Genomic DNA, 27,524 nt, shown 5'->3' with positions numbered 1-27,524 from the left:
GAGCCTGATTAAATAATTTCTTAGTAAACTCACTTTCTCAATTGCTAATCCTAAAGGAAATTCTGTTATCTTCTGCAAAATAACAATAAAGGTTTCCAACTTTTAAAACTGGGGCAATGTGAACAGTTTAATCTGATAGCAAAGATACTAATTTTCATAATCTGTAGTGATTAGGAGCCCCCAAAGCCTTTACTGTGTTAACCTTTAAACCTTTACAAAAGAAAGGGTGCTAAATTCTCCTTTTTGAATAAAAGCACAAGGTCTTTGTTTACCCATCCCCCTACAATATTCTAAATTTCTCTCAGTTTTCCATTTCTATTTTTCTAAACCAGGTCAGTTTTTCTTTTTTTTTTTCTCAAGAAAGCACATAATATTGACTGACTAATTGTTCTGCTTTCCATGATATTTATGATCAAAAATCATAAATTACTGAAGTTCTCCTTTAGTCACAAAATAAAAGAGTAATTCATCACCCCACCCCACTTCCCACCAGCTCTTATGGTAAGGAAGAAAAGTGGTAATTGACAAAATTTTTCTCTCTGGCCTTTTAAAGTAAAGATTGTGTTAGCTGTTTATATGATTTTTTTGTGTGTTGCTTGAAAGGAAAAATCACCTTTCTCTAGATGACTTTTAAGTGAAAATTTCTAACTTAACAACCAAAAAATCCTTAACTCATTCTCCCATGTGTGAAGGGCACTTCTCCCACTTCTGAATGCAGACACACCAATTTGAGGGTTCAACATGAGAAAGTACCCTGTTCCACTGAAAGTGTTCTACAGCTGTCTCCATATGATGCCAGAAATCTAGTTAGTCCAGTGGGGAATATAAATTTGTTAAACTAGTTACTTTGGCATAGTATCAGTAAACCAACTCAAGGGCTAATTTAATTTCCCCCTAAAAAACTGTTCTGGCATCATGAGGTCCATCAAATTTAAATTAATAATATTAATTTTAAAATGGATAAGATCCCACATTGATAATTAAGCCTCTGATTTTGAAAAAAAAAATAATGTATGGGCCTTCTTTGAACTTCCAAGGTTCACTGCAATGAGAATCATGGTACAATGAGCCCACTTGTGTTGTCTTAAGCAGAATAACATTAAAAACACTGATAGAGAAAACTTAAACTCTCATTAAACTTTTTAGAATAATTTTCACTTAAAATAATTTCTACAGAAATCACAAGGAAGAAACATTTTGTCTTTGACATGCTTCAAACTGCTTGCATGCATAGAAGCTTTAAATCTAATAAATAGCTTCGACTTTAACATGAATAAACTCAGTCAATAAGGAAGTTCCAACCAAAAAGCATTTATTTTCTATCTTTCCTCTGCTAACATCTTGGCCAAAAGTTTGAGTGCTTCAGGAAGTTAGTAGGTGTTTAGTGAAGTGAAAGTTGATCAGTTGTGTCCGACCCTTTGCGACCCCATGGACTGTAGCCTCTGTCCATGGAATTCTCCAGGCCAGAATACTGGAGTACGTAGCCATTCCCTTCTCCAGGGGAACTTCCCAATTCAGGGATCGAACCCAGGTATCCCGTATTATAGGTGGATTCTTTACAGTCTGAGCTACCAGGGAGTAAGTGGTTAAGAAACTCCCAAATCAGATCCTAAGTTTCAGAAATTCTAAAAAGAAGTACATAACACACTCATGAGCTATACATGATTAAGCCATCTTGGTAAACACAGAGGGTATGGGAGCCTTTGAGATCATGGTATGAGATAAAAACCCAGAGTTCTAGATTTGTGTTTTAATTTAGGGGTCTATTAATATCAGATTTTATAGAACACAAGAGACACAGGTTTGTTCCCTGGGTCAGGAAGATCACCTGAAGAAGGAAATGGCAACCCACTCCAGTATTCTTGCCTAGGAAATCCCATGGACAGAGGAGCCTGATGGGCTACAGTCCATGCGTTCGCAAAGAGTCAGACACAACAACTTAGCGACTAAAGAACAACAGTTACAGAAGGCAATTAGCATATGTGGATCTGAATGTTTTCACTTGTGGAACAGAGTTGCTGAACAAATAATTGTTTAAGATCCTTAGCTATGTAAAATTCTGGTTTGCATTTTTAAAAATACATATACAGTAATAGCACCATTTATGGGGTAGAATAAATCCACTGAATTCAGGTACAAAAAAAGAGAAAAATGAGCATGATATCATAGCTGCATACCAGACCCTTGGCCATAACAAAATATAAGTGTGGAAATCTTTCCTTCCATTTAAGCAGAATTCCTTGGATATGACATTTTCTCAAAAAGGGAAATCATCTAACACTTCCCACATTTATATCTCTCTGAGACCTATTATATCCAATGCAATCTATCACATACAAAGTGGAAATATTACTTATGATTAATAATTTACAGAACATGTAGGAAAGCAAAGGATTTAAGAAAATACTTTATTATTATCTGAGTTTAAGTCTCTCTAGTTTTCTCCTAAAGTTTCAACTATCTTCAAATGAACATTGGTCTTCCCACTTTCTTATCCTTGTATATAAAGAAGTATTTGAAAGCTGATAAATTATTTATTTTAATGAAAAAAGTAAATATTCAGATAAAAATAATTTTACACATATGCAACCCATAAGAATTTCAAAGTAAAATTAACAGTATTACTTAAAATAACTAATATTCATTCTTTGAAGAAATATTCATGAATTATCTAATACTGTGGGCAAGGCATTGCACATGGAACAACACAGATGATATTTTAAAACTGGAAGGGAGATGGTGATTGTGATCATTCATTTGTAAAGAATAATATTAAAATTAAACCTAGTTCCATGTGTAATATGGCTGATTTTGACGCTTAAGAGAATTAGGCTAAGAAGCACTTCAGAAATTGTTGATGGAACTTCTCCCTTCTTATAATATGTTCTATTTTATCTGTTCTACCCTTTTTCTTCCTCCTCTCAAGGTAAAATTTATTCTTTAAACATCCTATCAAGACTTGTAGACATTGACTTAGCTGTACTGGGAAAACTAAGATATATCTGGGTTCTTAATTCTTAGCAGAGATTTAAGCTTGGAAAAGGGAGACTCCAAGGTTATGATTATTGTCAATTAAAATAGCATGAATCATTGAGGAGAGAAAACAATTTTAAAAGTGACTAACAGTTCTTAAAAGCTTATTCTATTCTAGACATTGCTAGAACTTTTAAATTGAGATATAAGAAGATGATTCAAGAAATTAAGACTTCTAAATTTTAATCCCAGCCATTAGTTAATTCTTCTTTGAATCAAAATTGAACAGACATATGCTCAGACATGCACAAAAGTAACCTCTTTTAAAATTGTGGCAGTAGGTCCAATTTATTACCACAGTTATCAAGATATTTAGTAAAGATCATTGTCAAACCTATAAGGCTGCTCTCCTGTGTGGGTTCTCAAGTGCCGTGTTAGGTTCGCAGATCTTGGGAAAATCTTACCACAGTATCTGTTATGAAAAGATATTTATAAGAGAAAAGTCAGCACAATTACCTATATTTCACTCAAGCTGCTTAGAAGCCAGATGCTTATTTCTGATTTAATTAATCTTGCATGGAACTCACATGTCTTTGTTATTTAAAGTTTGCAACAAAGTCATTCTACAGATATAAATAACTCTATAAAGGCTGTCTTATGAGAACCAGTCCAGTTGAATTTGCTCATGTGTAAGCAAGCAGTTTATAAAAACAGAGTTGAGTTTTGATGACCCCCTCCATGTGCCTCTTTTATTAACTCTGTATCTTTACATCTACAAAACTAAACCAGACAAGGAGATAAAAAAATGACAGGAGCCTGTGGTTCTGGGTTGATATAAACAGATTCAAATGTTTTAACTCATTTTACATGTTAGCCACAGTGACAACTCTCTGTACATTGAGTGGTATCAGATCAGACAAGATTCTAAGACCTCATCCATCAAGGTATGTTCCTATAAAAGCTTTTCTGGAAAGAAAGGAACACATTTTCCAAATAGCAGATAAATTGATATGCCTGAGTCAGATGCCACAAATTTCTGAGACAATTCATAAATGATAAGCATGACTTATTTTTAAAAAAGAAAAGAGAAACAAATAAAAGCTTTGCTATACTACTGATGAGTAACAAGGCACTTATTAACTAGTTTTCTCACTTATTGACCTTATTTGTCCTTCATTAAGAGCCTTATTCTTAAATACCATGACAATTAATAAATGTATGCTGGAGGACAGTAGTATTATACCTTTGGATGAAAATAATTAACTGTGAAAGAAAATTCATAAACATCAAAGTGAAACAAATAGATAGCATTTGGACCGTTTCCAACCTCATTTATCACAACCAAACGGCCTGTGTTAAAATTTTCATTTAATAATAGTCTTTTAAACCACTATTTTTATATCTCACTAAATAAAGAGTACTTTGAAGTGCTTGAAATCTATCATGGTTGCTATTAATCATCCAACCAAGAATAATTTCCAAAACAGACAGCATGGCCTTTTGAAATCAGAGGGGAGATTTTTGGGAAGCCAGTCATGATTAACTTTGCAGTTACCTGCAGGTATAGCGTTCCTTTCCTTTCCGTAGGAGGTTCTCTGGCAGGGCGTTGGGAGGAGCTCTGAAGTTGAACATGGAGGGAACAGACTGTAGAAGTTCACTGGCCTCTGGTTTCAGGGCACTGAAGCTCTCCAGCTTCTCTGCCATGTTTTCAATAGCCGACATCTGAAAGGCAAAAGCATAAGACCATGAAGGACAGGGCAGAGATCTTTCCTGCTGCAATCATCTCTAGCAAACTAAGAAATCATTATTAATAAAAGGGAAGCATCAAATCCGCTGAGTGCAGAGGCTGTAGAAAGAGATTATAGTGTCCCAATATTAAACAAATGAGAGAATTCATTGACTTTAAAGATAACAAAAGTAGAACCAAGCGTACACAATGTCACATGAACTTTTCCATAAGACCTTAGTCAGATCACTTTATAATAATTTGATATACAGTAGAGCAATGAAATACATGAGATAACAAAACGAAGTTACAGATTTTATTAAATTAAGAGACAGCATTAGTATCATGCTATTCACTAGGCCCACCTGTGAATGACTGCAGGAAGGAAGAAATTATCACATCCTTTCTAGACGCTGACCAGAACCGAGAGATGTTTGACTCTACCCCTCCCTTTTTAGAACAAAAGAAGTCTGAATTCTAACTCTGGCAAGATGGTTCTTTGGGACATGAGTCCACCCACTTCTTGGGCTGCAAGCTGACCAAATAAAATATACAGTAAAAATAGTAAACTGGAAATTATAGGAAAATATTCTGTATGCCTTGCTTAAGTAATAAAAACCATAGAAACTAGAAAGTTCCATGAAAAAAACTCAAAGCATGAAAAACATCAAGAGTTCCAAAGTTACTGCTAGAGCCAAATGTATGTAATGCAGAAAGAAAAATTTAAGTGTGTAAGATGTACTTTATGTTAAATTAATATCGATATACTAGATTTTTAAGTCGGATCATACACAAAGAATTTTGGTAAAATATTAGTTTGTCCTGAAAAAGGATTGAATTGAAATGACACTTCATGATATATTATCATAACTTCATATTACATTGGCATGACCACACTCTAGGAGCAGTATTCTCAAAGAAAAAGTATCCTGCCTAGTTCTTCTCCTCAAATAACCTAATTTATTGTGCTTATAATCTTCAAGTTTTTGTCTATCTGCACACATATTTGACAGAGTCATAATCAGAGGGTGGTATTTACTTTCAAAGTTAGCTTGATTCTTACTATCTATAATTAAGACAGACTCTCTCCTTTCAACCTTCCTAAAATGTTTCTTCCATGCTCACATTTTATTTGGAAGCTGCTTACTACTGAATTTGTAAGCAGAAAAAGCAAACTCTCAGGCCATCTTGTAAAATCAACTCATCCATTGTTTGTTTGGTTCTCAGGGCACTCTGCCACTGGAGAACTCAGAAAGCTGTTTAAAAGGTGTTTGTATTTTGTATGTACTGTGTATGTTTCTCCAAAAGCTAGGGCGGTAGACTAGAAGACTTCATGCAAGGATTAAAAATGGTAAAAACTGTACATTCAAGCAACTGATCAACTCAAGAAAATGATACTTCTGCTGATAAGATGGCAAGACAGAGTTGGAGGCCTAATTTATTCTGAGCTCAGGTTAAAAATAAAAGGCAACAATTTGTATTCAAAAGGATAATTAATAAAACTTATCTTGTGTGGACACATGGCTGGACAGAATACTACTGACTTCTAAAACTAGAGCAAAATCTTAAGTGAATGGCCTAAACATGATTCTCTTCTTACAAAGGGAATATTGTATGCTTGATTTTTCAAACGACTATTCATATTGTAGTTAGCTTTCTTTCTTTTTCCTTTATCCTGGAGCCTGCCCTCTCATTTCATGCCCGGACTCCTAATGCTAGCTACAAATTGCAATGTACAGGGTACCACTGCCAATTTGCCAAATGTCTTTCATCAAACACAGTGCAAAAAAATCTCAGAGGAAAGTCAAGATACATTTACTTGTCAGACGACAAATGTGAACGCATTGGGAGGTGGTAGGGGCTGTAAGCTCAGAGGTTTGATTCATAATCACTCAGCTGCTAAAACATTCTCCACAGATGCAAGTGGACAGCACATTTGTCACTATGAAGGATTCTGACACATACTGATCACAGGGCAGAGATATGGAATGATGATGCTGCTCAGAGAGGTTGGCGGAAACTCTGTCCCTAAAGAATATGGTCATTATTCCCTTTTAGCCAGAGCATTAGCATTTTCATATTACTTTGGATTTTATTTATTAAAAATCAATCCAGAAATATTTTATGATACTATTTTATTTGCATTTATTCCTTCTAATTGTTCTTTTCAGAAAATCATTTTGATAATCCACCCTCCATGCAATAAATTGTCTGAGTGAGAAATGACCTCTGGCCTTCAAGCTGATTAACAGTAACAAGCAAGGGTAAGGGTCATGATCGCATACATTTATGGGGAAGAATAGTAAGCGCAAGGGTGACGATTATAAATGTTTTATTTACGTACATTTAATATTTGAGTAAAGTTTCATTATCTAGTGGTTTGAAATCATTTGAGTGTCCACCCTGCTGACACACAGATTCCTGCGGCAATACATCTTACAGAAACACTTTCCTTTTATATGGAAAATAGCTTACTCATGACTACTATTATTCTCGGCTTTTATCTCGAGCACATATAAACTATAAGTCCTTCAAGTCATTTAATAGCAATTGGCTGTTGAGAAATGTGTCTTGCTTTAGGAGCTACTAACAGCTCCTTTTGAAGAAAGATCACTGTGATTACTTTACCCCAAACTGTTTCAACTTGGGAAAGCATCAAGAAATAAAAAAATATATTATGGACTTGACTAAGTAACAGCATTCTTAAGGATAACAAGAAAAAGAATAGTGGTTACTCAAGTGCCTCCTCTATAAACCACCCCCATCTCTGGCTTCTGGTGTTAAATGAAAAGAAGATAAATTGGAGTGGGGAAGAAGCAGAGGAAAAAGATGAGAAGTGACCTGAGGGTAGCTTTAACACCACACATGCGGACACACACCCACCCACTTTTTTTCCAGCTGCTGTTGCTGCTGAGTCACTTCAGTTGTGTTCGACTCTGCGCAACCCCATAGACGGCAGCCCACCAGGCTCTGCCGTCCCTGGGATTCTCCAGGCAAGAACACTGGAGTGGGTTGACATTTCCTTCTCCAATGCATGAAAGTGAAAAGTGAAAGTGAAGTCGCTCAGTCGTGTCCGACTCTTAGTTACCCCATGGACTGCAGCCCACCAGGCTCCTCTGTCCATGGCATTTTCCAGGCAAGAGTACTGGAGTGGGTTGCCATTTCCTTCTCCATCTTTCCAGCTAGCAACCACCAAAGCAACATAAAAGCCATCACTGAATCCTCTTTTTCATCTTCCTAACATTTGCTCTCATGTACTTAATATCAGCTGAAAAGAATAAATTTCTCCATTAAGACAGATAGAAGTAACTTGGACAAATACACACTACTATGTATAAAAGAAATAACAAATACAAACCTACTGTATAGCACAGGGAACTCTAGTCAATACTCTTTAATGACCTATATGGGAAAATAATCTAAAAAAGAGTAGATACATGTATATGTATAACTGATTCACTTTGCTATATACCTGAAACTAACACAACATTGTAAATCAACTATACTCCAATAAAATTAATTTAAAAAAGAATAAGTGACTTAGACATCTGCTAGTTGGGGTAGTTTAGCCATTCTGTGATCAACAATCAGTCCTACACCATATCTTGGGATTAAGATGAGCTTTATCTAGGGTATTGGTCAAAATCTCAACTTCCTCTAGCTATCTAGGCTGACTCACGTGATACTCCTTTTAGAAAAACATTCATTTTGTAGATGTAGTAAGTTTTAACAGTCACTAAAGTCTGACTTGGTATTTCAAAAAATCAGGATGAATTGGGATAAATGAAACAATTTAGCTACAAATACTTTTTAATTATGAAAATAAAAATGAAGGGGACAACATATACTACAATGAATAGGACATCTGCTGAAAATAATGGGAAAAAAGGAGGCAAAAATCAGATCATATATTTTAGAAAGATATTGCCCTATATCCTATCAATGTCATTGACTAATCTCCAATCAGTAAAGGACAGTTTTTTTTTTCCTATAGAACAGTGATTTTTATTTACATATATTATAGTTGTTGATGGTATCTGCAGCCAGATGTCTGGAAAAGGAAGTTATTTCCCCCCCTTTCAGTCCCCAAGAGGCTATTAACTTTAAACTGACGCAAACTAGTATTTAGACACAATTCCCCAGCTTCTACCAAAAATGTAACTATCTCCCTTGTCAAATAGTTCGTTTTGTAAAAACATTTCAGCAGGCAAGATAACATCAACTGGGTCTGAAGCACTTAGCTTAACATTTTTTTATCTGGCAGCCAATAATTGATGACATAAAGAAGTTTCTCATTAAAACTATTAAAGTGACAATCTGATTATACAAAATGATATGTCCAATGGCACCATGAATTATGTGACCTAATGTTTCACAAATTAGATTACACATGGCTTTATCATAAAACAACTAACTTTTCATAAATAACTTATGATGGGAAAGTTTGTAGATTTGGTAGTTTTCTATATTTATTCACTTGATTATCTTGAGAAATCTTAAAATCATGGCCATTTGGGGGAGAAATAAATATTCATATTTTATGGTTGTCTCATTCCATGTATCATATTCTGCAGTCATGATTATAAAATTATAGCTTTCAACCACTAAAATTTATAAAATTTAATATTTTAATATTTTCCACAAATATCCATTTTATAATAAAAATATAAATTGCTGCTCGGCAACATCTATGATTCAAAGACTGGGAGTGTTTCCAAAGCATTGTCATAGCAGGTGCTATACCACTGCATTATCAGGAAAGGCATCTAACTTAAAATCTGAACTGTCTTTGTAAGTTGTAGCAGCACTGGCCATTTGTATAGGAGACAACACCTTATTCTTGAAGCGGCTAACAGCAAAGCTACCAGCAAGTAAAAGTTAACATTAGAAAGAATGAAGACAGTGAGGCATGATATTTCAGACAAATCCTTGCCAGGGAAGGCAGAGCAAAAAACACTAGAAATAATAAGCCAGGATAACCAAAGAACAATGCTGTCTACTACACAACTTTGCCTAACAAGGAAGTCTCTGTCTCTTTGCTCTTACACTGTGGAAATAAGTGTAAACCTTAAAAGTTGATAGGATGAGAAAAATCCTTAAAAGTTGATAGGATGAGAAAAATCCACAATTCCTCACATATTCCACAGAAGAAATAAATGGAAGAATTTCTGGTAAAGGAAAACTAACATCAGATAGAGGAAACAGGTAAGTGCCAAAGTGTTCTAATTTAAAATAATTTATATTTAATGTTATGGTGACTAAGGATAAAGTAAACTGTATTCCAAGATTTCATCCATACTTTAAAATCAGTATAATTCTGAGTGAAAAGGAGAATAAAAGAGTAAAAATATATACACTTAGAGGAAATTTTGTAATACATGCTATTTATATACATTTTCATTGTCTCAAGGTTTATTTGGGAGTGAAACATAAATAAATAGTATTCCTTGTATCTTGAATAAAAAATAAAGCTGTCTCCTAGTGATGTCAACTTACTATATCTGGAAATATTAATTGAAACTTGAGGGGAAGGATAAATAGGGAGATTGGGACTGACATATACACACTACTATATATAAAATAAATAATTAATAAGAACCTATTGTATAGCACAGGGAACTCTAAACACTCTGTAACGGTCTATATGAGAAAATAATCTAAAAACAAAGAGTGGATATATGTATGTATATCTGATTCACTATGCTGTACACCTGAAACTAACACAACACTATAAATCAACTATATTCCAATAAAAACATTTTTAACAGTTTAAAAAGAAAGCTGAATCTCCACACTGTTCTCCATAGTGGCTGTACTAGTTTGCATTCCCACCAACAGTGTATAATAGCCAGGACATGGAAACAACTTAGATGTCCATCAGCAGATGGATAAGAAAGCTGTGATACATATACACAATGGAGTATTACTCAGCCATTAAAAAGAATACATTTGAATCAGTTCTAATGAGATGGATGAAACTGGAGCCGATTATACAGAGTGAAGTAAGCCAGAAAGAAAAACACCAATACAGTACACTAACACATATATGTGGAATTTAGAAAGATGGCAATGATAACCCTGTATGCGAGGCAGTAAAAGAGACACAGATGTATAGAACGGACTTTTGGACTCTATGGGAGAGGAAGAGGGTGGGATGATCTGGGAGAATGGCACTGAAACATGTATACTATCATGTAAGAAACGAATCGCCAGTCTATGTGTGATACAGGATACAGGATGCTTGGGGCTGGTGCACGGGGATGATCCAGAGAGATGATATGGGGTGGTAGGTGGAAGGGGGGTTCAGGATTGGGAACTCAAGTACACCCATGGCGGATTCATGTCAATGTATGCCAAAACCAATACAGTATTGTAACGTAAAATAAAGTAAAAATAAAAATAAAATATAAAAAATAAAAATAAAAAGAAAGTTGAGGAAGCGGGTTGTTGGTGTTGTTGAGTCACTAACTCATGTCTGACTCTTTGAGACACCATGGACTATAGCCCACCAGGTTCCTCTGTCCATGGGATTTCCCAGGTAGAAATATTTTGGAGTGGGTTGCCACTTCCTTCTCCAGGGTATCTTCCAGACTCAGGGATCGAACCCACGTCTCCTGCACTGACAGGCAGATTTTATACTGCTGAGCCACCAGGAAACCTGAAGAAGTGGAACCCAATGCTAAAAGATATATTCTTTAGAGAGTTAAAGATTCTTAAACATTTAGTCTTGTGAATCCACACAGCCAGACCCAAGTTCTGCCCTGGGTTATATGGATATGAATTACAATGTCAACTTGGGTCTACACATAAGTTCAGGTTTTATCCTTTTTTAAGGCTTTATCATAAGCATCTTTAACATGCTGGTACAGGCTCCCCCAAATAATTATTGTTTCCACTTAGTGATCCATCTTGAAATCCCTATTAACACACAATCCCAAGTACTCAGAAAGAGTTCTACATCAAGGCACAATTACTATGCAGTGGGTTAGATTTAGAGAATAAACTTTCTATAAACAATTTATAGACACTAAATGTCCAACCCAAACTGAAAGTATCTTACAGCTTGACAAAGATGAAAATCTATCTGCTAAAGCTCTATCATTTAAAGGAAAAGGGCTCAGAAATCTCTCTATGGCAATTTATAATATTAGTTGTTTTCCTTTTAATGCTACATTATTTTAGTCAAAAATATAAAGAGAAAACTTACCCAAGTTCTCTGATCAGGCAGTTGGAACTGGGAGCAAAATTGAAACAAAAACAAAAAAATTACTTCTGTATAGGTATCTTTATTGCAATCTATCCTTTGAGGAATTAACATTTATACTAAGTAATTTTTGCTTATCATGTAACTATACCTTGAGTAAAAGCCTTGATAATGAATATTTTTATAACATGGAGTTTTCTCTATTTACCTCAATTAAATTTTAGAATCAAGGTTATAAACCAGAATGGTTTTTTTTCCCAAGAAAGCTAAATACTGCTTACTACCAAATCTTAGCAAAATAGATACTTCCTTTTCATTTGTTTCTACTGACTGTAAAACAAGATTCCTAAATTTTACTTTAATAACTAAAATGTAAGCAATTTCCTGCAAAAAAAAATCTAGTCTCTTATATTTTTATAGCATTAATGACAAAGAAAATAAATACTCACTCAAATGTGAATCACTGAGTAACAAAAAGGTAGTGTACTTGGAAATAAACTGGTTTCTATTAGCATGGGACCATCAGCAGTTTGAACTCTGAAGAATAGCAATGAAAAGAACTACAAATGTCTAGTTATTTGTGACCATTTACGACAAGACTCACTGGTGAAAATGTCAGTGAATTACTGTGTTCCCCAAAAAGTTCAATTGGGTTTTTCTGTAAGATCTTATCGAAAAATCTGAATGAACTTTTTGGTTAACCCAACAGAAGCTATACCAGGTAACACAAATGTTATATCTTTAAAAATATCATTTTGCTTGTTTAAAGGGGATATATCTTGCTTTCTTAGGTTACAGTATCTTTAATAAGGAATATACACAGTTTTTAAGGGTGAAAGATTTACCACAGAAGAAATCTAACACAAGAAACACTTGTTGAAAGCAAAAGAAAGACGAAAGGCGAAAGACGAAGGGCAAAAGTCTTACGTGATTTTCACATCAACATACACATGAGAACTTGGGAAAAGACCTTAGTCTTTTTCCCAGTTCTTTGGAATACTGTAACAAGTAGACACTTTAAATGAAGAAAGTGAAGACACTTTAAAATGAAGAAAATAAGAAAAGAATGAATAAAGCACAGAAATGGAAGTAAAATAGAGTTTCCATGGTAGATTAACACAAAGCCAAACATCTGAAATTGAAATATATAAATAACTAAAAATAACATTTAAAATATAGGAAAATCAAACAAAGGTATAATTTATAGCCAGTTTTGTACTAGTATAATTGCCAAGTGATTTCTATGGCAATTCAAATGAGCTGTCAATGTGAATGCAAAGTACCCAAAATGCAAAGTACCCAATGAAATGGACATTCCAAAGATCACAGGGTAATATCATTTCCTCCATCTCACCTCCTGTGGCTGTCATCTTCTTTTCAAAATTATAATCTAAGATTCCAAATGTAATTTTCAAACACATAGTCAGGGAGAAACCCTATACTACTTATTTCAGCCTTATGTTAAACTAACTTATTTTTAAGAGAAAAATAGAAAGTGAAATAGTGCTCTAGTGGCCTGACAGAGCAAACATACTTCTCTAAGAACTGAACGGAGAGGAATTTAAACCCTGAGAATGATAAAGCCTGTATTTATCTTTTGATTCTGATGTATATGTTCCCATATGTTTTCTGTATTTTTGTCAAGGATTTTAAAAATACATATTTTCTTCTAAAAGGCAGTAAAATGGCCTAATAATTTATTTCCAATAAAATTTAATAAATATCCAACTTATTTGTATAAGTGAAAATCAAAGTGTTAGTCGCTCAGTCTTGTCCGACTCTTTGCGACCCCATGAGCTATAGCCTGCCAGGCTCCTCTGTGCTTGGGATTCTCCAGGCAAGAATACTGAAGTGCATTACCATTCCCTTCTCCTGGGGATCTTCCAACCCAGGGATCAAACACTGGTCTTCTGCATTGCAGGCAGATTCTTTACCATCTGAGTGAAGTGTCAACTTTCATTGATTAGTAACTATGTACAGGGGAGGCAGGCAGGGGGCGGGAGGGTGGGAGGGGGCAGAATACAAAGACATACAAAAATTGTAAAATTTTTACCATCAGAGAATACCACTACAAAGCATTTACATATCTATTTATAGGTTTTCCCTAAAGCATGGAAAACACGTGCTCTCCTTTTAATTATTATAAAAATCCTAAGAAATAAATAGAGGTAGATAACCCTGAGATAAATAACACTATTCTTATTCTGAAGACGAGGATATAGAAACCTCAGAGGGACCATGTGATTTGCTCCAAAATACTTTAAATGAAAAATGAAATTGTGAATGGTCTTAACCAAGCACTTATCTACCTACAAAACGATGGCAAGCCCTGGGTGCAGAGAAGGCAAATCCTTTCATTTTGGTGGAATGCTCTGGTGTCCAACAAGGCAGCACCAAGAACACAGCAAGCATCCTTCCAGGCATTTCTAGATACTGATGTATCTCCACCAAAGAAACTGGGCTCAGGAGATGGCAGGAGGGTGTTCTACTGATATTTCTTCACAGTCAGAACAGAATATTTCTGCATCCAATAATAAAAGAGAGCTTTTCCACCTCTAGATCCTTCCATATGCCAAGCACAGTGCTAAACATGTCATGTATGTGAGCACTGATCGTTTCCGCTGCCCCTAGTAAGGCTGGAAGGGGTAAACGCATTACACTGACAGAGAAGGCTCGGAGAGATGAACTACATGCCTCAAAATTGAAGCATTTCTGCTAATAAGTAGTGAAGCCTGTTCTAAAGCAGTTACTTCTGGCCCCAAATCCTAGGCAGTTTCTCTTTGTTTTCATTTGTTTGTTTATTTGTTTGTGGGAAGGTGGATCTTGAGGCTGTGATGGAATTGCTACAGTACTAGAAAGAACAAAAAAAGTTCTGCCGAAACTTCAGAACATATGAGGCAGATTTTCTGAAAGAGCAGTCCTCGTCTGTGTGCTCAATCGTGTCCAACTCTTTGCGACCCCACAGACTGTAGCCCACCAGGCTCCTCTGTCCATGGGATTTTCCAGGCAAGAGTACTGGAGTGGGTTTCCATTTCCTACTCCAGGGGATGTTCCCAACCCAGGGATCGAACCTGAGTCTCCTTTGTCTCCTGCATTGCAGGTGGATCTGTTGAGCCACAGGGAAGCCTAAAGTCTGAAAGGACAGACTACTCTGAAGGCTTGATGAAAACTGAGGGACCTGAACATCTCTCAGGTGACACTCTTTATGCCCTCTGTATCTCAGTGACATTCAGCCATTACACACAAAAACAGCCACAATGGTTATCAAAATAATGAAATATTTCTGTCGTCATTGATAAATAGCCTTTGCCCCAACTACCCTGAATGTCCTCCTGCTGCCCAGGCCTCCTCCCAAAAGACCCTTCAGACAGCCCACCAGCCAGCAACCAAAGCATGAACAGTTGGCCAGCAAGGGCTTCCAGGACCCAGCTCCCCAGTGGCAGGAGCCTATTCTGATTGATCAGTATTCATGACATATGATGTGTTAAATATTTTACTGATCACTATTGGGTACTGTTCTTACAGCAACATGCAGCAATAGTTAGTCTCATATAACAAGACACGACATTCTGGTGTGGGAAGGACACCCTCTGCCACTGTGCTCCCATAGGTATATTTTCAGTGATCTGAGCGGGTGATTGCTATACTCCCAAGCTCTATGCACATGCCTCATCTTTTGCTATCCTTCAGTAATTTTGAGAATATTAAAACACAGCAGATTTTCTATCATTTGATTTAAAATATGCATATACTACATTTACAACAGCTACACGCACATGTAAAGATGTTAGTAGACAAAACTCCCCATTTTCTGAATCAGTAAATTTGCTTTAGCTAGCTAGAAACCTCTGAATTTCAGAGAAGATAGGGACCTTACACCCACTCCTTCATCTAATAAGTAAGGAAACTAAAAGCCAGGTCGACTGAGTCATTCAAAGGCACTGAACCCTGGCTGTTTTTTTTCCTCCCTTGAACTACATACCCACAGCACTTGATTCTGAAATGATCAGTTACTAGATTTTAAAGATAACTAGAATATAAAATAGATTGATTTATTGTAATTAAAACTGTAATTAAATGTAATATAATTTAATTATAGTTATAAGGATAACTATAATATCCTTATAAGCATTTAATTAGAAAGTTATCAAGAGAGATATACTTTTTGTACAATATCTGACACAAAAATGCATTTTATGCTCAGGTTTATTAGTCCACGAGACCAACAAGTGCAATTCAGATCAGTCTAAATGTGGAAAATAAGTACCTGATAAACATTTACTGTTTTAGAACTTGCTTTTCCAGAAAATAATTTAAGAAATTCCTTAGTTTTCTACACAAAATGAATACTAACTGGAATATTTCTAACACTTTTCATACTAAATCATATATTGTTTCAGGTTAAAAACAGAGAGAATTTTTGAGCAATGACAGGTCTCTCCACTCAACCCAGAATATGGAATTTCAGCTCTCACACTTTATTGTCCAGAATTCGGGAAAGTGTTTTTAAAAATGAAGAAAGAAGCCGTAGCAGAGAGGGTGATGGTGAGGGGTGGGGGAGGAGTCATATTCCAAGATGATCAAATTTAATTGTTTCATAGCTTTCTGTAAGATAGCTTGCATAGAATTTTCCACCGATTTTTATCAGAGAAGCATAAGTTCTGGTCTGAATATATTGGAACAGAACAAATCAGTTAACTCTGTTGTCGAACATTTTCATAAAAGTATTGCTTACTGTCTATAAGGAGCTTGTATCCTTAGTAATCCGTAAATTAAAAAAATATATATCATTAAGAAACCAGATTCGAGATGCTTATATATTCCTTCTTTCAATATAATTCTCCACACTTTAATTGATATGTATACTAGTTTTTTAAAAATGACCAAAAATGTGGAGACATAAAGATGAACTAATTAGATAGCACTGCTCTGTATTTTCTTTGCAGTGAGAAATTATACTATTTTGATAAATGGACACAACTCTATCCAGCAAATAGCTCTGTGTATTGTGGTGAATTCTTGTGCAATTACAGAACTTTGCTGGAATGCCCAGTGGTCTCTAGATAAATTCCTTCACCCTCTATGGTAACAACTTGTCAGGTAGACTCATTTCCTGTTTTTATCTAAGCACTAAAAGAACACGAATGACCTTCATGAGTTTGGGACAAATTGCACAGTGATCTATTTCTTACAATCACAAATTTTTAAACATGAAAGACAACTTCAATATTTAATTTCTTAACTGAATTTTGCTCACTCCAAAATACACTTTAGCTCAGGTAACTTAATAGAGAATAACTTAACACTGAAACCATGTTATTTTTACATATATATATTGACTACTTTTTCTTTAAAAAGTTTGGATTTTAATTCTGCTAGAATTTCCTGTGTTCTTCCACATCAGCGTCATAGGAAATCCTAATGTTCTCAAGATTTCTTTCATTTCATTGCACCTGCTTTTCAGGATCAACAAGTTAGTTTACAAGCTTGAAGTCTCAAATTCAAAATACTTACTTGTGGGTGAAATAAGAATCCTGGAGAAGGCCTCAAGTATTTCTCTTTTAAAGCTTCAAGTGGGTCAGTTAGTTTTCTTTTCTCTACTCTGAAAGGTTAAAATTAGATTTTGGAGAAGAATCAGTCTCACAGATCAATCCCTGCATAATCGCTGACATTTAAAACAGCTAACAATAAAGCAAATGGTAGGTTGCCGGGAAGCACACTAATAAAAATATAAAGACATCTGTTTCAGTTCTTGAAGAATACTCGTGGCACTTCTAGGTGCTCAAAGAAAGAAGGTCCTTTTTAAAATGGAAAAATCCTATTCAATGAGTAGTAATACTAATAATAATGAGAAGGAAATGTTAAAAATGAAGTCATGAAATCGGAGGCATCACTCACAAGTTTGTACCTTTCCATTGCAAATGTAGACAAAAATGCTGGCTGATTTCAAAAGCAGGTGAAGAGGGTTCACTTTGAAAATTAAAGTCATTTTCTATCAATAAGGCGCTCCCACAAATCATCATTCTATTTCTTTTACATTTATGAATGCCAGCAGGAGTTTCTAAGCCTACTACACACCCTGCTAGCCGCTGCTGCTGATAAACAGGGTAGGTGAAAGAGGGGTGGTAGGAAGAGGATGAGGAACTTTTTGAAGATAAAGAAAGACTTTATCAAACTTATCTATACAGTGCTTCTTCTTTAGAAATGTTTGCCATTCTATTTTCTATTAAGTATATAGGAAAAGACATTGTGGATTGAATTAATTTCTTTCACCAACTGTTGGTGATTTTGTTTTAAAAAATATTCAATAAGTATACTTTTAGAATAGTTTCAAACTGAATAGAAGCAGCTTCTGTGCTAAGTCGCTTCAGTTGTGTCCAACTCTTTGCAACGCTATGGACTGCGGCCTGCCAGGCTCCTCTGTCCCTGGGACTCTCCAGACAGGAATAATGGAGTGGGTTGCTGTGTCCTCCTTCAAGGAATCCTCCTGACTCAGGGATGAAACCTGGGTCACCTGCACCTCCTGCATTGGCAGGTGGGTTCTTTACCACTAGTGCCACCTGGGAAGCCTAGAAGCAGCTTCGACTTCTTGAAATTGCATATATGCTGTTTTACATATACTCTTTCACTTATTGAAATCAGTGCCCTTATACCCATTTTATGGATGAAGAAAACTTTAAGACATGAGAAAGCTGAGATTTCAACCCAGGTCTTACACTAAAACTGGGTTTAGGTCTTTTATGAGTTTGATGAAATGAGATGCCTAAAGCCTCAGTTGAAACTGTACCAGAGAGAAGACTGATACTAGAGGAAGCAGGTGGAAGGCTGGGAGATGACGGAGAAGAGTGGAAGGGGTATGTGGATGAACTGGAAGTTCATTGCCATTGGGAGGGTCTAAAAAAGAAAGCTTGAGAAATTATCTTCACAAAGGGCTGAGACATATCACTGAGTTAGAAATACAGCCTTACTGCCCATGTGTAATATATAAGCTACACACAAAATATGGAAGATCTGGTTTTTCCCCCCCTTCTTTTTCTTTCTCTGTAAAAGAACTGCCACATAAAAGAAAATACAATCATTGGTTGGACGGGGGGTGGGGTGAGGGGAGTGCCCAAGCCTGGTAATGATGGCTTTGAGACATTTTTGTTTTGTCCTTTTCTATGCCCCTTGTCATGTTCAAGTAGGGGCAGTCCTTAATGAACTGGTAATGTTTCTTGGTTAATGTACGTAATGAAGGTAGAAAAAGAGTTTGAAGTGAAAAGACTTTGCAGCTCTGGTACCTACCAAGTTACAGGTGCTCAAAAAAATATTGTGAATGAAGAAATTGAACAAAACTGTCTCTTGATTAAAAAAAAAAAAATTAGGCAGAAATATCAAATACTGCCAGCTTAAATAAGTCCAATAAAAAATTGTCTACATTTTCCATTAACTCTTAACGATGTTCATGATTTGAATGAGAAAATAAATGTGAAAATGCTCAGTAATATTTAAAATACATCACAAGCACTGTTATTGTTGTTTGTACACTTTGAAGAAAACTAGTATTTAAAAACTGAATCATTCTGAATGGTCCAGTGTTAACTGAGAACTGGACCTAAGAGGCTTTTTAGTAAGCATATATTTCCCTGCCCTAAAAAATTTTGGATGCAAAGAAAATTGAATAATGCAGGCATTAAACACAGATGTGTTTTTAAGCCGATCATTCACATCATTTACAAAGCATTTTTGTGATCAATATTTGATTTACAGGGGGCTTCTAAGAGATTTACTTAGAAACAAAATAGGACCAGCACTTATTAAGGTTTGTGTTGGTAGCTTAATAAAGAATAAACTCTCACTCTGTCCCATTTCATTCCAAATAATCTGACCCATTTAAGTACCCACACATATTTGCATTAATCCTTCAGGAGCCTCATTCTTCCGCCACTTGACAACTTGCTTTAAATATGGCTTTCCCATATTTTCCACTTAAAAAAAATGTGTTTAAAAATAAATTTATTGTCAAGGGAAAGAACTCCATGGGTCTATTCCAAAACCCCAAATTCGGAGACATCCAAAAATAAGTCCAAACCTAATGAGTTGACTTTCTGAATAAAAAATGAATTCACCAGATCAAACAACTTTACTCTGTTTTATAACAACAATAAAAAATGGTTTGTTAAAAGTCATAACTTTAGAGTATAAAAACCACCTTTTGTTTGTCCGTCCACACTTAGCGGTGTCCCAACCTCCCTTACCTGTAAATAGGGTCCATAAAGAAAGGAGTGGGTCTAGCATGCTGTAAGGAACCATCCGATGCTGGTCTTGGTTCAACGTTGCCTCCTTTCTTCTCCCCAAACACGTGGTTTTTACGAGGCTCAGTCAGCTTGGTCCCACTGGCTCTACTCCTACTGCCCATACTTAGATCCAGGGGCTGGTCCTGGCTTGCAGCCGGGGTCGCTGAAGGCTTGGCAGGTACTGGGGTTAAGGGCTTCTCGTCCTTGCGTTTAGTGGTGAGATCAAAGGGAGACTCAGAGCTTCCCTTCTGCAGTTTCTTTACTTCACTTGGTGATTGGGGTTCCATTTTCAAAGGTAACGATCTCAAGTCTCTATCAGGAAATGGGTACATTGATTGAGAGAATGCTGGAAAAAATGGGAGGGGAAACATGGAAGGGTAAGGTAAAGCTCCAACTTTTTTGTCTTGCAGCCCCACCAGTCCTGTTGAACCAAAGTATTTTTCAGCAATAGAAGCAATAGCCTTTATAGAATCATTCACAGCTCCTGACACCGCAGTCTGCTCCTCTAAAGATGGTGAGAAAATGGAATGATTGCTGTATTCTTTCTTATTATGTATTGAAGCCAGATTCTGAAGAGGGCTTACTTTGTCTTTGAACATTTTACCATTTTCTTTAAATTTCTCTTTATCACTTTCAATGTCACTTTCCAGATCAGAGCCCGAGGTTGTTTCCAGGTCACTGCCACTTGGTGTACTGACATCATCAAGGTCACTACTCTCTGACTGGTCACTGATTTTCTCAAGGGGCCTCTCTTCAGAGGACCTCTCGGGCTGGAGCTCCACTGGCTTATTGTCCCCTACAGGTGGGTGTTTAGATAGTGCCTTCAAAATATCCTGTGTAGCTGGCAGTATCTGAGGATGTGTCATGAGGGGACTTTGACTTTTGTTTGTCTGTTCAGTACTTGACAGTCCTTTAACAGGAGAACTAGCAGGTATCAAAGGAGGCCTGTGGTACAAGCCGGAAGGAAATAGACCAGGGAAGCTAAAAGAAAATCCAGGAGCTGTTGGAAAGGTAAGACCAGCAGGATGCCTATTGGCGCCAAAATAGTCAGCAAGGCCCGGGTTGGCATGACTCATATTAACCATGGACGTTTTATCCATAGCTGGGGTTCCAGGAAGTGAAATGCCTTGGCCAAAAAATCCACCTGCCGCAAAATGGTTCTTGCCCTCACAAAACCTCCTGTGTTTATTTAAGGAAGACGTAGTGCTGAACATTTGTCCACAGTCTTTGCACTTGATTTGGGTTCTGCAATCAGCATGCATGCGCTTATGACGACAAAGGTTTGAAAACTGAGTATAGGATTTATGGCAGACCTCACCTGTGTGCAAACAACAAAAAAGAATCTCAGGCTTTATGGCAATTGCTTCTGAATTTAGCAAGTATTACAAGTGGTTTACCCCAAATTTCAATTAGGAAGCCAGGAAAAGACGTCAGAGGCACCAAAGTGGTGCTCCAAACACAGAAAACCCCATTTCACTAGATTCCAAAGCAAGGCATCCAACCTGACAAATGTCTTGAGACAGCACAAATATTTCATATAAATAGATATAAATATTTGTCACCCCCACTACATCATATTTTGCATCATATTTGTGTATTCAAATATTTATTAAAAAGTCAAATTCCAGCATGCACTGATTCCCCAACCCAATGACCAGCAGAATCTTTACAACGTAAATTCTTAAGATCTGCTAAACATGAAACAGAACAGGAATCCCTTTAAAATTTTAGACCATTTATAGATTTCTATATTGTAAGCACCAACACAAAAGAAAACAGCCTTCCCCTCCCCCAGAAACTTCACCTTTATTCCCTCTTCCCTCGGGGAAAAAGCCTGTGACTGCTCTACCATTATTTAATTTGTATTATATCATATGCTCTCATCATTCACACATCAAAGCCACACAACAATGCACATTGTGTATTCTGAGGCATTTTTAACAATCATTTTCATGATTTGAGAAAGACTGACATAATTTACAATGGCGCTATTTTAAGCCTGCAAAGGAAACTAAATTGAATGTAGCCCATCCTGCATTGCTGGTTCCCATGAACTATGAGCACGTCCTCCGACTTCCCCTCACACCAGTGGTTGTGCTAACCTTCCTGCATTTATGAAACCCCGTCCTTGGGAAACATGTCCACTTGTTGTCATATCTTCACGGGTTATCTTGGGGCTTGACTTGTATGCGGTACTGCCAGCTACGGCAAGCAGGGGAGAGTGCATAGAATGCTCGAATCCAATCAGGGTACAGTAGTGGGTACGGCTGGAAAAAACCCTCTTCCCCCAGAATTTGCCAAAGAAGTAGAACATCTTCCTCCTCATCTATGTCTGAACAGATCTAAATACATTTTAAGACCAAACTCCTTGACCCTTAATAGCTCCTTTGCTATGTAGGAATCCCACTCACTCCACAGTCCGGCAAGATTATAGTATCCATTTCCCAAGCATCACATTTTTACGTTAGTTTACTAAAGATGAGTCCCCTTTATGTGTGAGCTTACTTTCATGCTTCTGTTCACATTAATCCATGCAGAAACATGATATGCCTCGTTAATAATTGTTGAAACAAATAAAAGAAATCAAACTGAAGGTAAAACACAACATTTATTTCTTTCATGTGATGACTGCCTTTAAACTCCTAAGTCAAAATAATAACAACTAAAAAAAAAAAAATTCAAAGAAGATTTTATGAACCTTCAGTCATGCAAAATTCATCTGGAACTTCAGTTATCCCACACACCACCAAACAGGAAGTACCAAGTGATTCCATATCTATTTCTTTTACTACTAACAATTAAAATGCATTGCTACACATATAAATTGTGCTTAGTAACATTACAGGAGCTTTCAGCTGTGGGATGATTCATGACGCTGTAGAGACTAAAACGTGCATTTTAACGAGAAGAGAAAACGTGAGTTATTTCTTTTCAAGTCATTCTACTGGAATATTCAACAGAGTCCACTTTAAAAAGATATACTAGTTAACCATATACAATAAATACACATACTATTTAAATTCTTTGATATAATAATTAAAACCATATGAACTAGAGGGTTGAAACATGAGGCCTTTACTAGTTATACTAATTCAGCTATGAGAAATAACGAGAAATAGTAAACAAAATGTTGATGGAATTCTAAACGTGCACTCATTACGAAAGTGACACCCCTCCTCTGGGCCATTAAAAGTCATTGAGAAAATATCCTGACAGGTATTCAAACAAGGTGTAAGGTTTTGAAAGGTTTGTAATATTTTGGCAAAGAAATATTGCTCTCTACACTTCTTTCTAACAGTGAGAGAGGTTTCAGAAAATCAAGAGTTCCTCTATATGGGAGTAACAAAAGGTGCATCTGACTTTCCTGGTTGGAGGCTCTATCACACTGACAGTGTTTCTATCAGGTCTCCAGAACTTAGCTAATCTGGGATGTCTCCATCAGCAGAGGCTTTGTTTTTCTCACTCGAAGGCCAAGCCTGGCCCACCACAAACCACCAAGCCTGCAGGTAAGGGGCTCGACTGATGCTGAAGTCTATGCTATACTGTAATTTTCTCAGTAATAAGGAATTAGCCAGCAGTTAACATTGCATTTTTCTACTTATTAAACAAATTAAGAGGTATTTTGAATATATTCAGCCTATTAGAGCATGTGGTTTCTATTTGGGAAGGCTGGAGGTTTCTGTAAAGGCAGTGAGTAATTACCTTAGCGCTGGTGACTCTGGGCTCAAGCTTGGCGGTACACTGTAATAAGAGACAGTTGCCATAAACACACCAGTGGGGGTAAAGCGTGGTGTGTGGCCTTCTGGTGAGAAACAGATATCAACTCTAGGTGAACCTCCTCCACTCCAAAGTCTCCACACCAACTCCTCTTTTGTTCTGAAATTACATGGCTATTATTCATAATTACCCCATGGTCTTCTGTCAGATTTTATATTTGAAGAATGCCATCTGCTATTTAAATTTACCAATAATTACTGAAAATACAGTCATGGCAAATAGGTCTGCACAATCTGATTGGGAAAGGATACCCTATCGTGTTTTAAAGTGAAACACTTGACTTCAACACAATTAAAATTCCATATCCCAGGATCTTAGATGATAGGAATTTCTATTTTTTGACTTTTAAATAGTAGTGAAAGCATTAAATAGGTGATGATAATTCATGTGATCAATTCCTCTCTATTTCCCACCAAAACATAAATGTATCAAAACGTATTTTTGAAAAGTCAGAAATAAATGAATTATGTATGCCTGCAGTACTTGTAAGTACATTTTTAGGGCATTACGACCTAGAGTCAGGAATATCTCTTTGAGACAAGAAGTCTAAAATTTCCATTGTATATTTTATTTCCCATGACTTTCAACAGAGCTTCCTCAAGAGAGAATAGAGCACCCTTTTGTTTCTCTGTTAGTCCTTTTCAATCCACCCAGGGAACAGAAGAACATATGAGCAAAACGGGATGCTAGCGTAAGCTGGAAAGGGAAAGGAAAGCTCTCATGGGGCTTGGAAACACAAAAGAGAGCTGTGCAAAGGCAAAAAGGAGGCATGTTAGTCTCTGGCATCTCCATGTTGGCACTGAAAACTAGGTTTTTTTTCCATCAGGTCCTGTAGTAGTGTCTCATATACCTACTACAAACCATCAAGTAGCTGTCAGAAAAACTGTTTTGCAAGGATTCCCAAGTCAGAGGATTTGCCAACTCCTGAGTATGCTTCATCCAGTTCTGTGCTTATCTGGATCCAAAATCTGTGTTGAAGTTTGTAACAGCTCAGTGAGTCACTATGTTTCTATGCCCCGCTGAGCCATGGAGAAGCCCAGAGTTGTTGCCCAGATGGACTGAGAACAACTGATTTTCCATATGAAACATTTCAGCACAATACAAAGAACAGGGGCGGGTGGACAAGAGAAGAAGCAAAAGAGGGCTGAGGTGGACCTGTCCCGAAGCCCTTGGTTACAGGGATATTCTAGGTAGGTGGTCAGATTGAATGCCCCTGAAAATACACTGTCTGTAAATTTGCTTGAGTGCATGGGGTTAGAGACGCAGCATGTGTAGCATCAAAGTAAAAGTGTTCTGCTTTTCAAGTAACTGAGAACTACTGATCTGAATCCTATGGTCAACAACAAAGGGTAGATTAAAGGGTCTTTTATTCCCCCTATCCCCCCGCCCCACACACACAGCCCTAAACCTACTTGCCAGGTGAGGTTCTTCTAGCTCTTTCTGACCCAGAACAGGTTTTTCTCACTTCATTTTGTCTAGTGTATCTGTGATTTGCTGTCTTACAAACCACACACATTTCCAATAGGATAAATCTCACAACCTGGGGGGCTTCCTTCACATTATTTAACAATGTGTCTTTTCTCTACCTGTTACTGATTCCCATCTAAAAGAAAACAGCCCAGGGATCATAGGCAAAATACCATAGATCTGGTTATAAAAGATTTTCTCATCATAGAAAATAGCCTGACTGGATGAGACCGTAAATTGCTAATGCAGAGGCCCCCTCATTCAGGGCCACGCAGGGCTCACTCTCCTGGTCACAGAGCTTTTCGGATGAGAGACAGATGCAGGAAAGGGGGCTGGAGTGTTGAAAACTTACAGATAAAGGGCTTCACACTGCTGTGGATGTGCTTGTGTTGTTTGAGGCCCGACGAAGTGGCAAACGTTTTGCCACACTCGGGGCACGCGTGGGCCCGGGCACCAACATGCTGAGAGCGGATGTGCCGCTGAAGGTTGCTAGGGTCCGTGAAAACCTGCTAGGAAATGAGTACTGATTAATCAAGAAACTTAATCCTAGGACACAAGAAAGAAGACCAGGAATGACTCAAGAAGGGATTGTGTGTGTCTGTTTAGTTTTTGTTGTTTTTCCCCAAAGACCAAAAGAAGGTCATATTTCCAAAGTGTGAGCCTCTCGAGGGTCAGGACTGTAAATTATTCAGCTCTGTAGACTTAGCACAAGTATCCATTAGTATCAGTTGAACAAAATAATTAATGACATTATTAAAGCATACTCAAGGTCTTCTTAATCCTATTTAGAGTGAATGGAATTGAATAGTAAAATACAAACCATGATATTATTTAAAATGATGTACTATTTCCATCCTTTAAACAAAGATGTACAAAATTGGATGGATTTTGCCTAAAGTGTCCCAAATCTACTCGAGGAGTTCCCTTAGGAATTAAATTCTAACACTGTGTTTTATTAAGTAACCATTAAACTAAAATGGTTCTTTTGGACATTGTACTAAAAAACAAACAAACAAAAAAAAAAAAAAAAAGGGAAAACAGAAAGCTACCCACACATCTGGAAGCAAAATACATCTAAAGATAATGTCAAATGTCACAATTTCCACATAAGAAAAGATATTCAAATATCATGAAAATTTTTTGAAGAAAGAAATCAATTTTCATGACATCAGGACATCTTTTAGTTAATTGAGGAACGTGAAAATTTAATGATGTGAATTGCTGTTCCCATAGTTAACAGTAATGGTCAAGGGGAAGTGCTTTCAATTCGCTCTTATATTGTTCAGCCCAGGTCACTAAGGAACTCCACTTTTAATTACAACCAAGTCATAACTTATAGTGGGGACTTGGGTGGAAAAATCTGCAAGTATAGGAGTCTCCCATTCTTTCTGACTAGGCATTCAGAAACTGTATGTAACTTCCACACAAATTGCTATTACAAGAAATCAGTAATGTGCATTGGATAAAATTTTCATTCTCCATAAAGCTATAAAACAACCCCACTCTGGAAAGCCAGTAGCGGAACAAGGAATTTACCAAGGATGTCTGACACCTAGTTCTGGAACTCACCATTAAGCCTTACTTCCTCCCTTACAAAAATAAAAGGGTACCCACTAAGTGTTTTTGTACACTGTACTAATGCCTTGTAGCATACAACACTCAGTCTCTTTTCTCAAGATATTTATAGCTTCCCTTCTCACGGCTTGCTTTTACATATCGCAGCAAATGATGGATTAGGAGAGAGCAGGATGACAGAGAGAGGCCAAGCAGTCTGCAAGTTCACTGTACCTTGGCGCAGTTCTCACATTCATAGTGCTTTCCACTATCATGTGACATCTGGTGGCGAATTAAATTGGACTTCCAGTTAAACGCCTTGGGACACTGATCGCACTTGTATTCCCTCTCTTCAGTATGTGACAACATGTGTTTCTCCAAGCTGTTAAGAGAACAATTGATTTAACAGGACATGGTGACTAAGAACACATTAATAAACAGAAAGTCATTTTCTTACTAATCCAACTGGCAATTAAATAAAGAAGAGGGAAAAGAGTCGAGGCAGGGAAGAAACAGAGGAAACAGGCTTGCAACAGACAAAAGTACA

General features: G+C 36.8%; 1 protein-coding gene across 4 annotated transcripts in view; it reads right to left on the bottom strand.

The window, feature by feature from the left end:
• Positions 1-27,524, bottom strand: part of MECOM (MDS1 and EVI1 complex locus) — a 62,999-nt gene that overhangs the window by 14,060 nt on the left and 21,415 nt on the right. Inside the window, exons 4-10 of one of the 4 annotated variants that reach the window (XM_068977244.1) lie at positions 27,212-27,359; positions 25,776-25,932; positions 20,141-21,497; positions 17,418-17,505; positions 11,907-11,933; positions 4,529-4,695; positions 3,368-3,445 (exon numbers count right to left, since the gene is read on the bottom strand). In XM_068977244.1, coding sequence (XP_068833345.1) covers positions 3,368-3,445; positions 4,529-4,695; positions 11,907-11,933; positions 17,418-17,505; positions 20,141-21,497; positions 25,776-25,932; positions 27,212-27,359 — 2,022 coding nt within the window. The remainder of the gene's footprint in view (positions 1-3,367; positions 3,446-4,528; positions 4,696-11,906; positions 11,934-17,417; positions 17,506-20,140; positions 21,498-25,775; positions 25,933-27,211; positions 27,360-27,524) is intronic. The other 3 variants (XM_068977226.1, XM_068977253.1, XM_068977235.1) reach the window with 3 other exon arrangements.

The sequence above is a fragment of the Capricornis sumatraensis genome, chromosome 1, assembly GCF_032405125.1.
Source record: "Capricornis sumatraensis isolate serow.1 chromosome 1, serow.2, whole genome shotgun sequence".
Classification (NCBI taxonomy): domain Eukaryota; kingdom Metazoa; phylum Chordata; class Mammalia; order Artiodactyla; family Bovidae; genus Capricornis; species Capricornis sumatraensis.
This window is presented reverse-complemented; position numbering and strand designations above follow the sequence as displayed.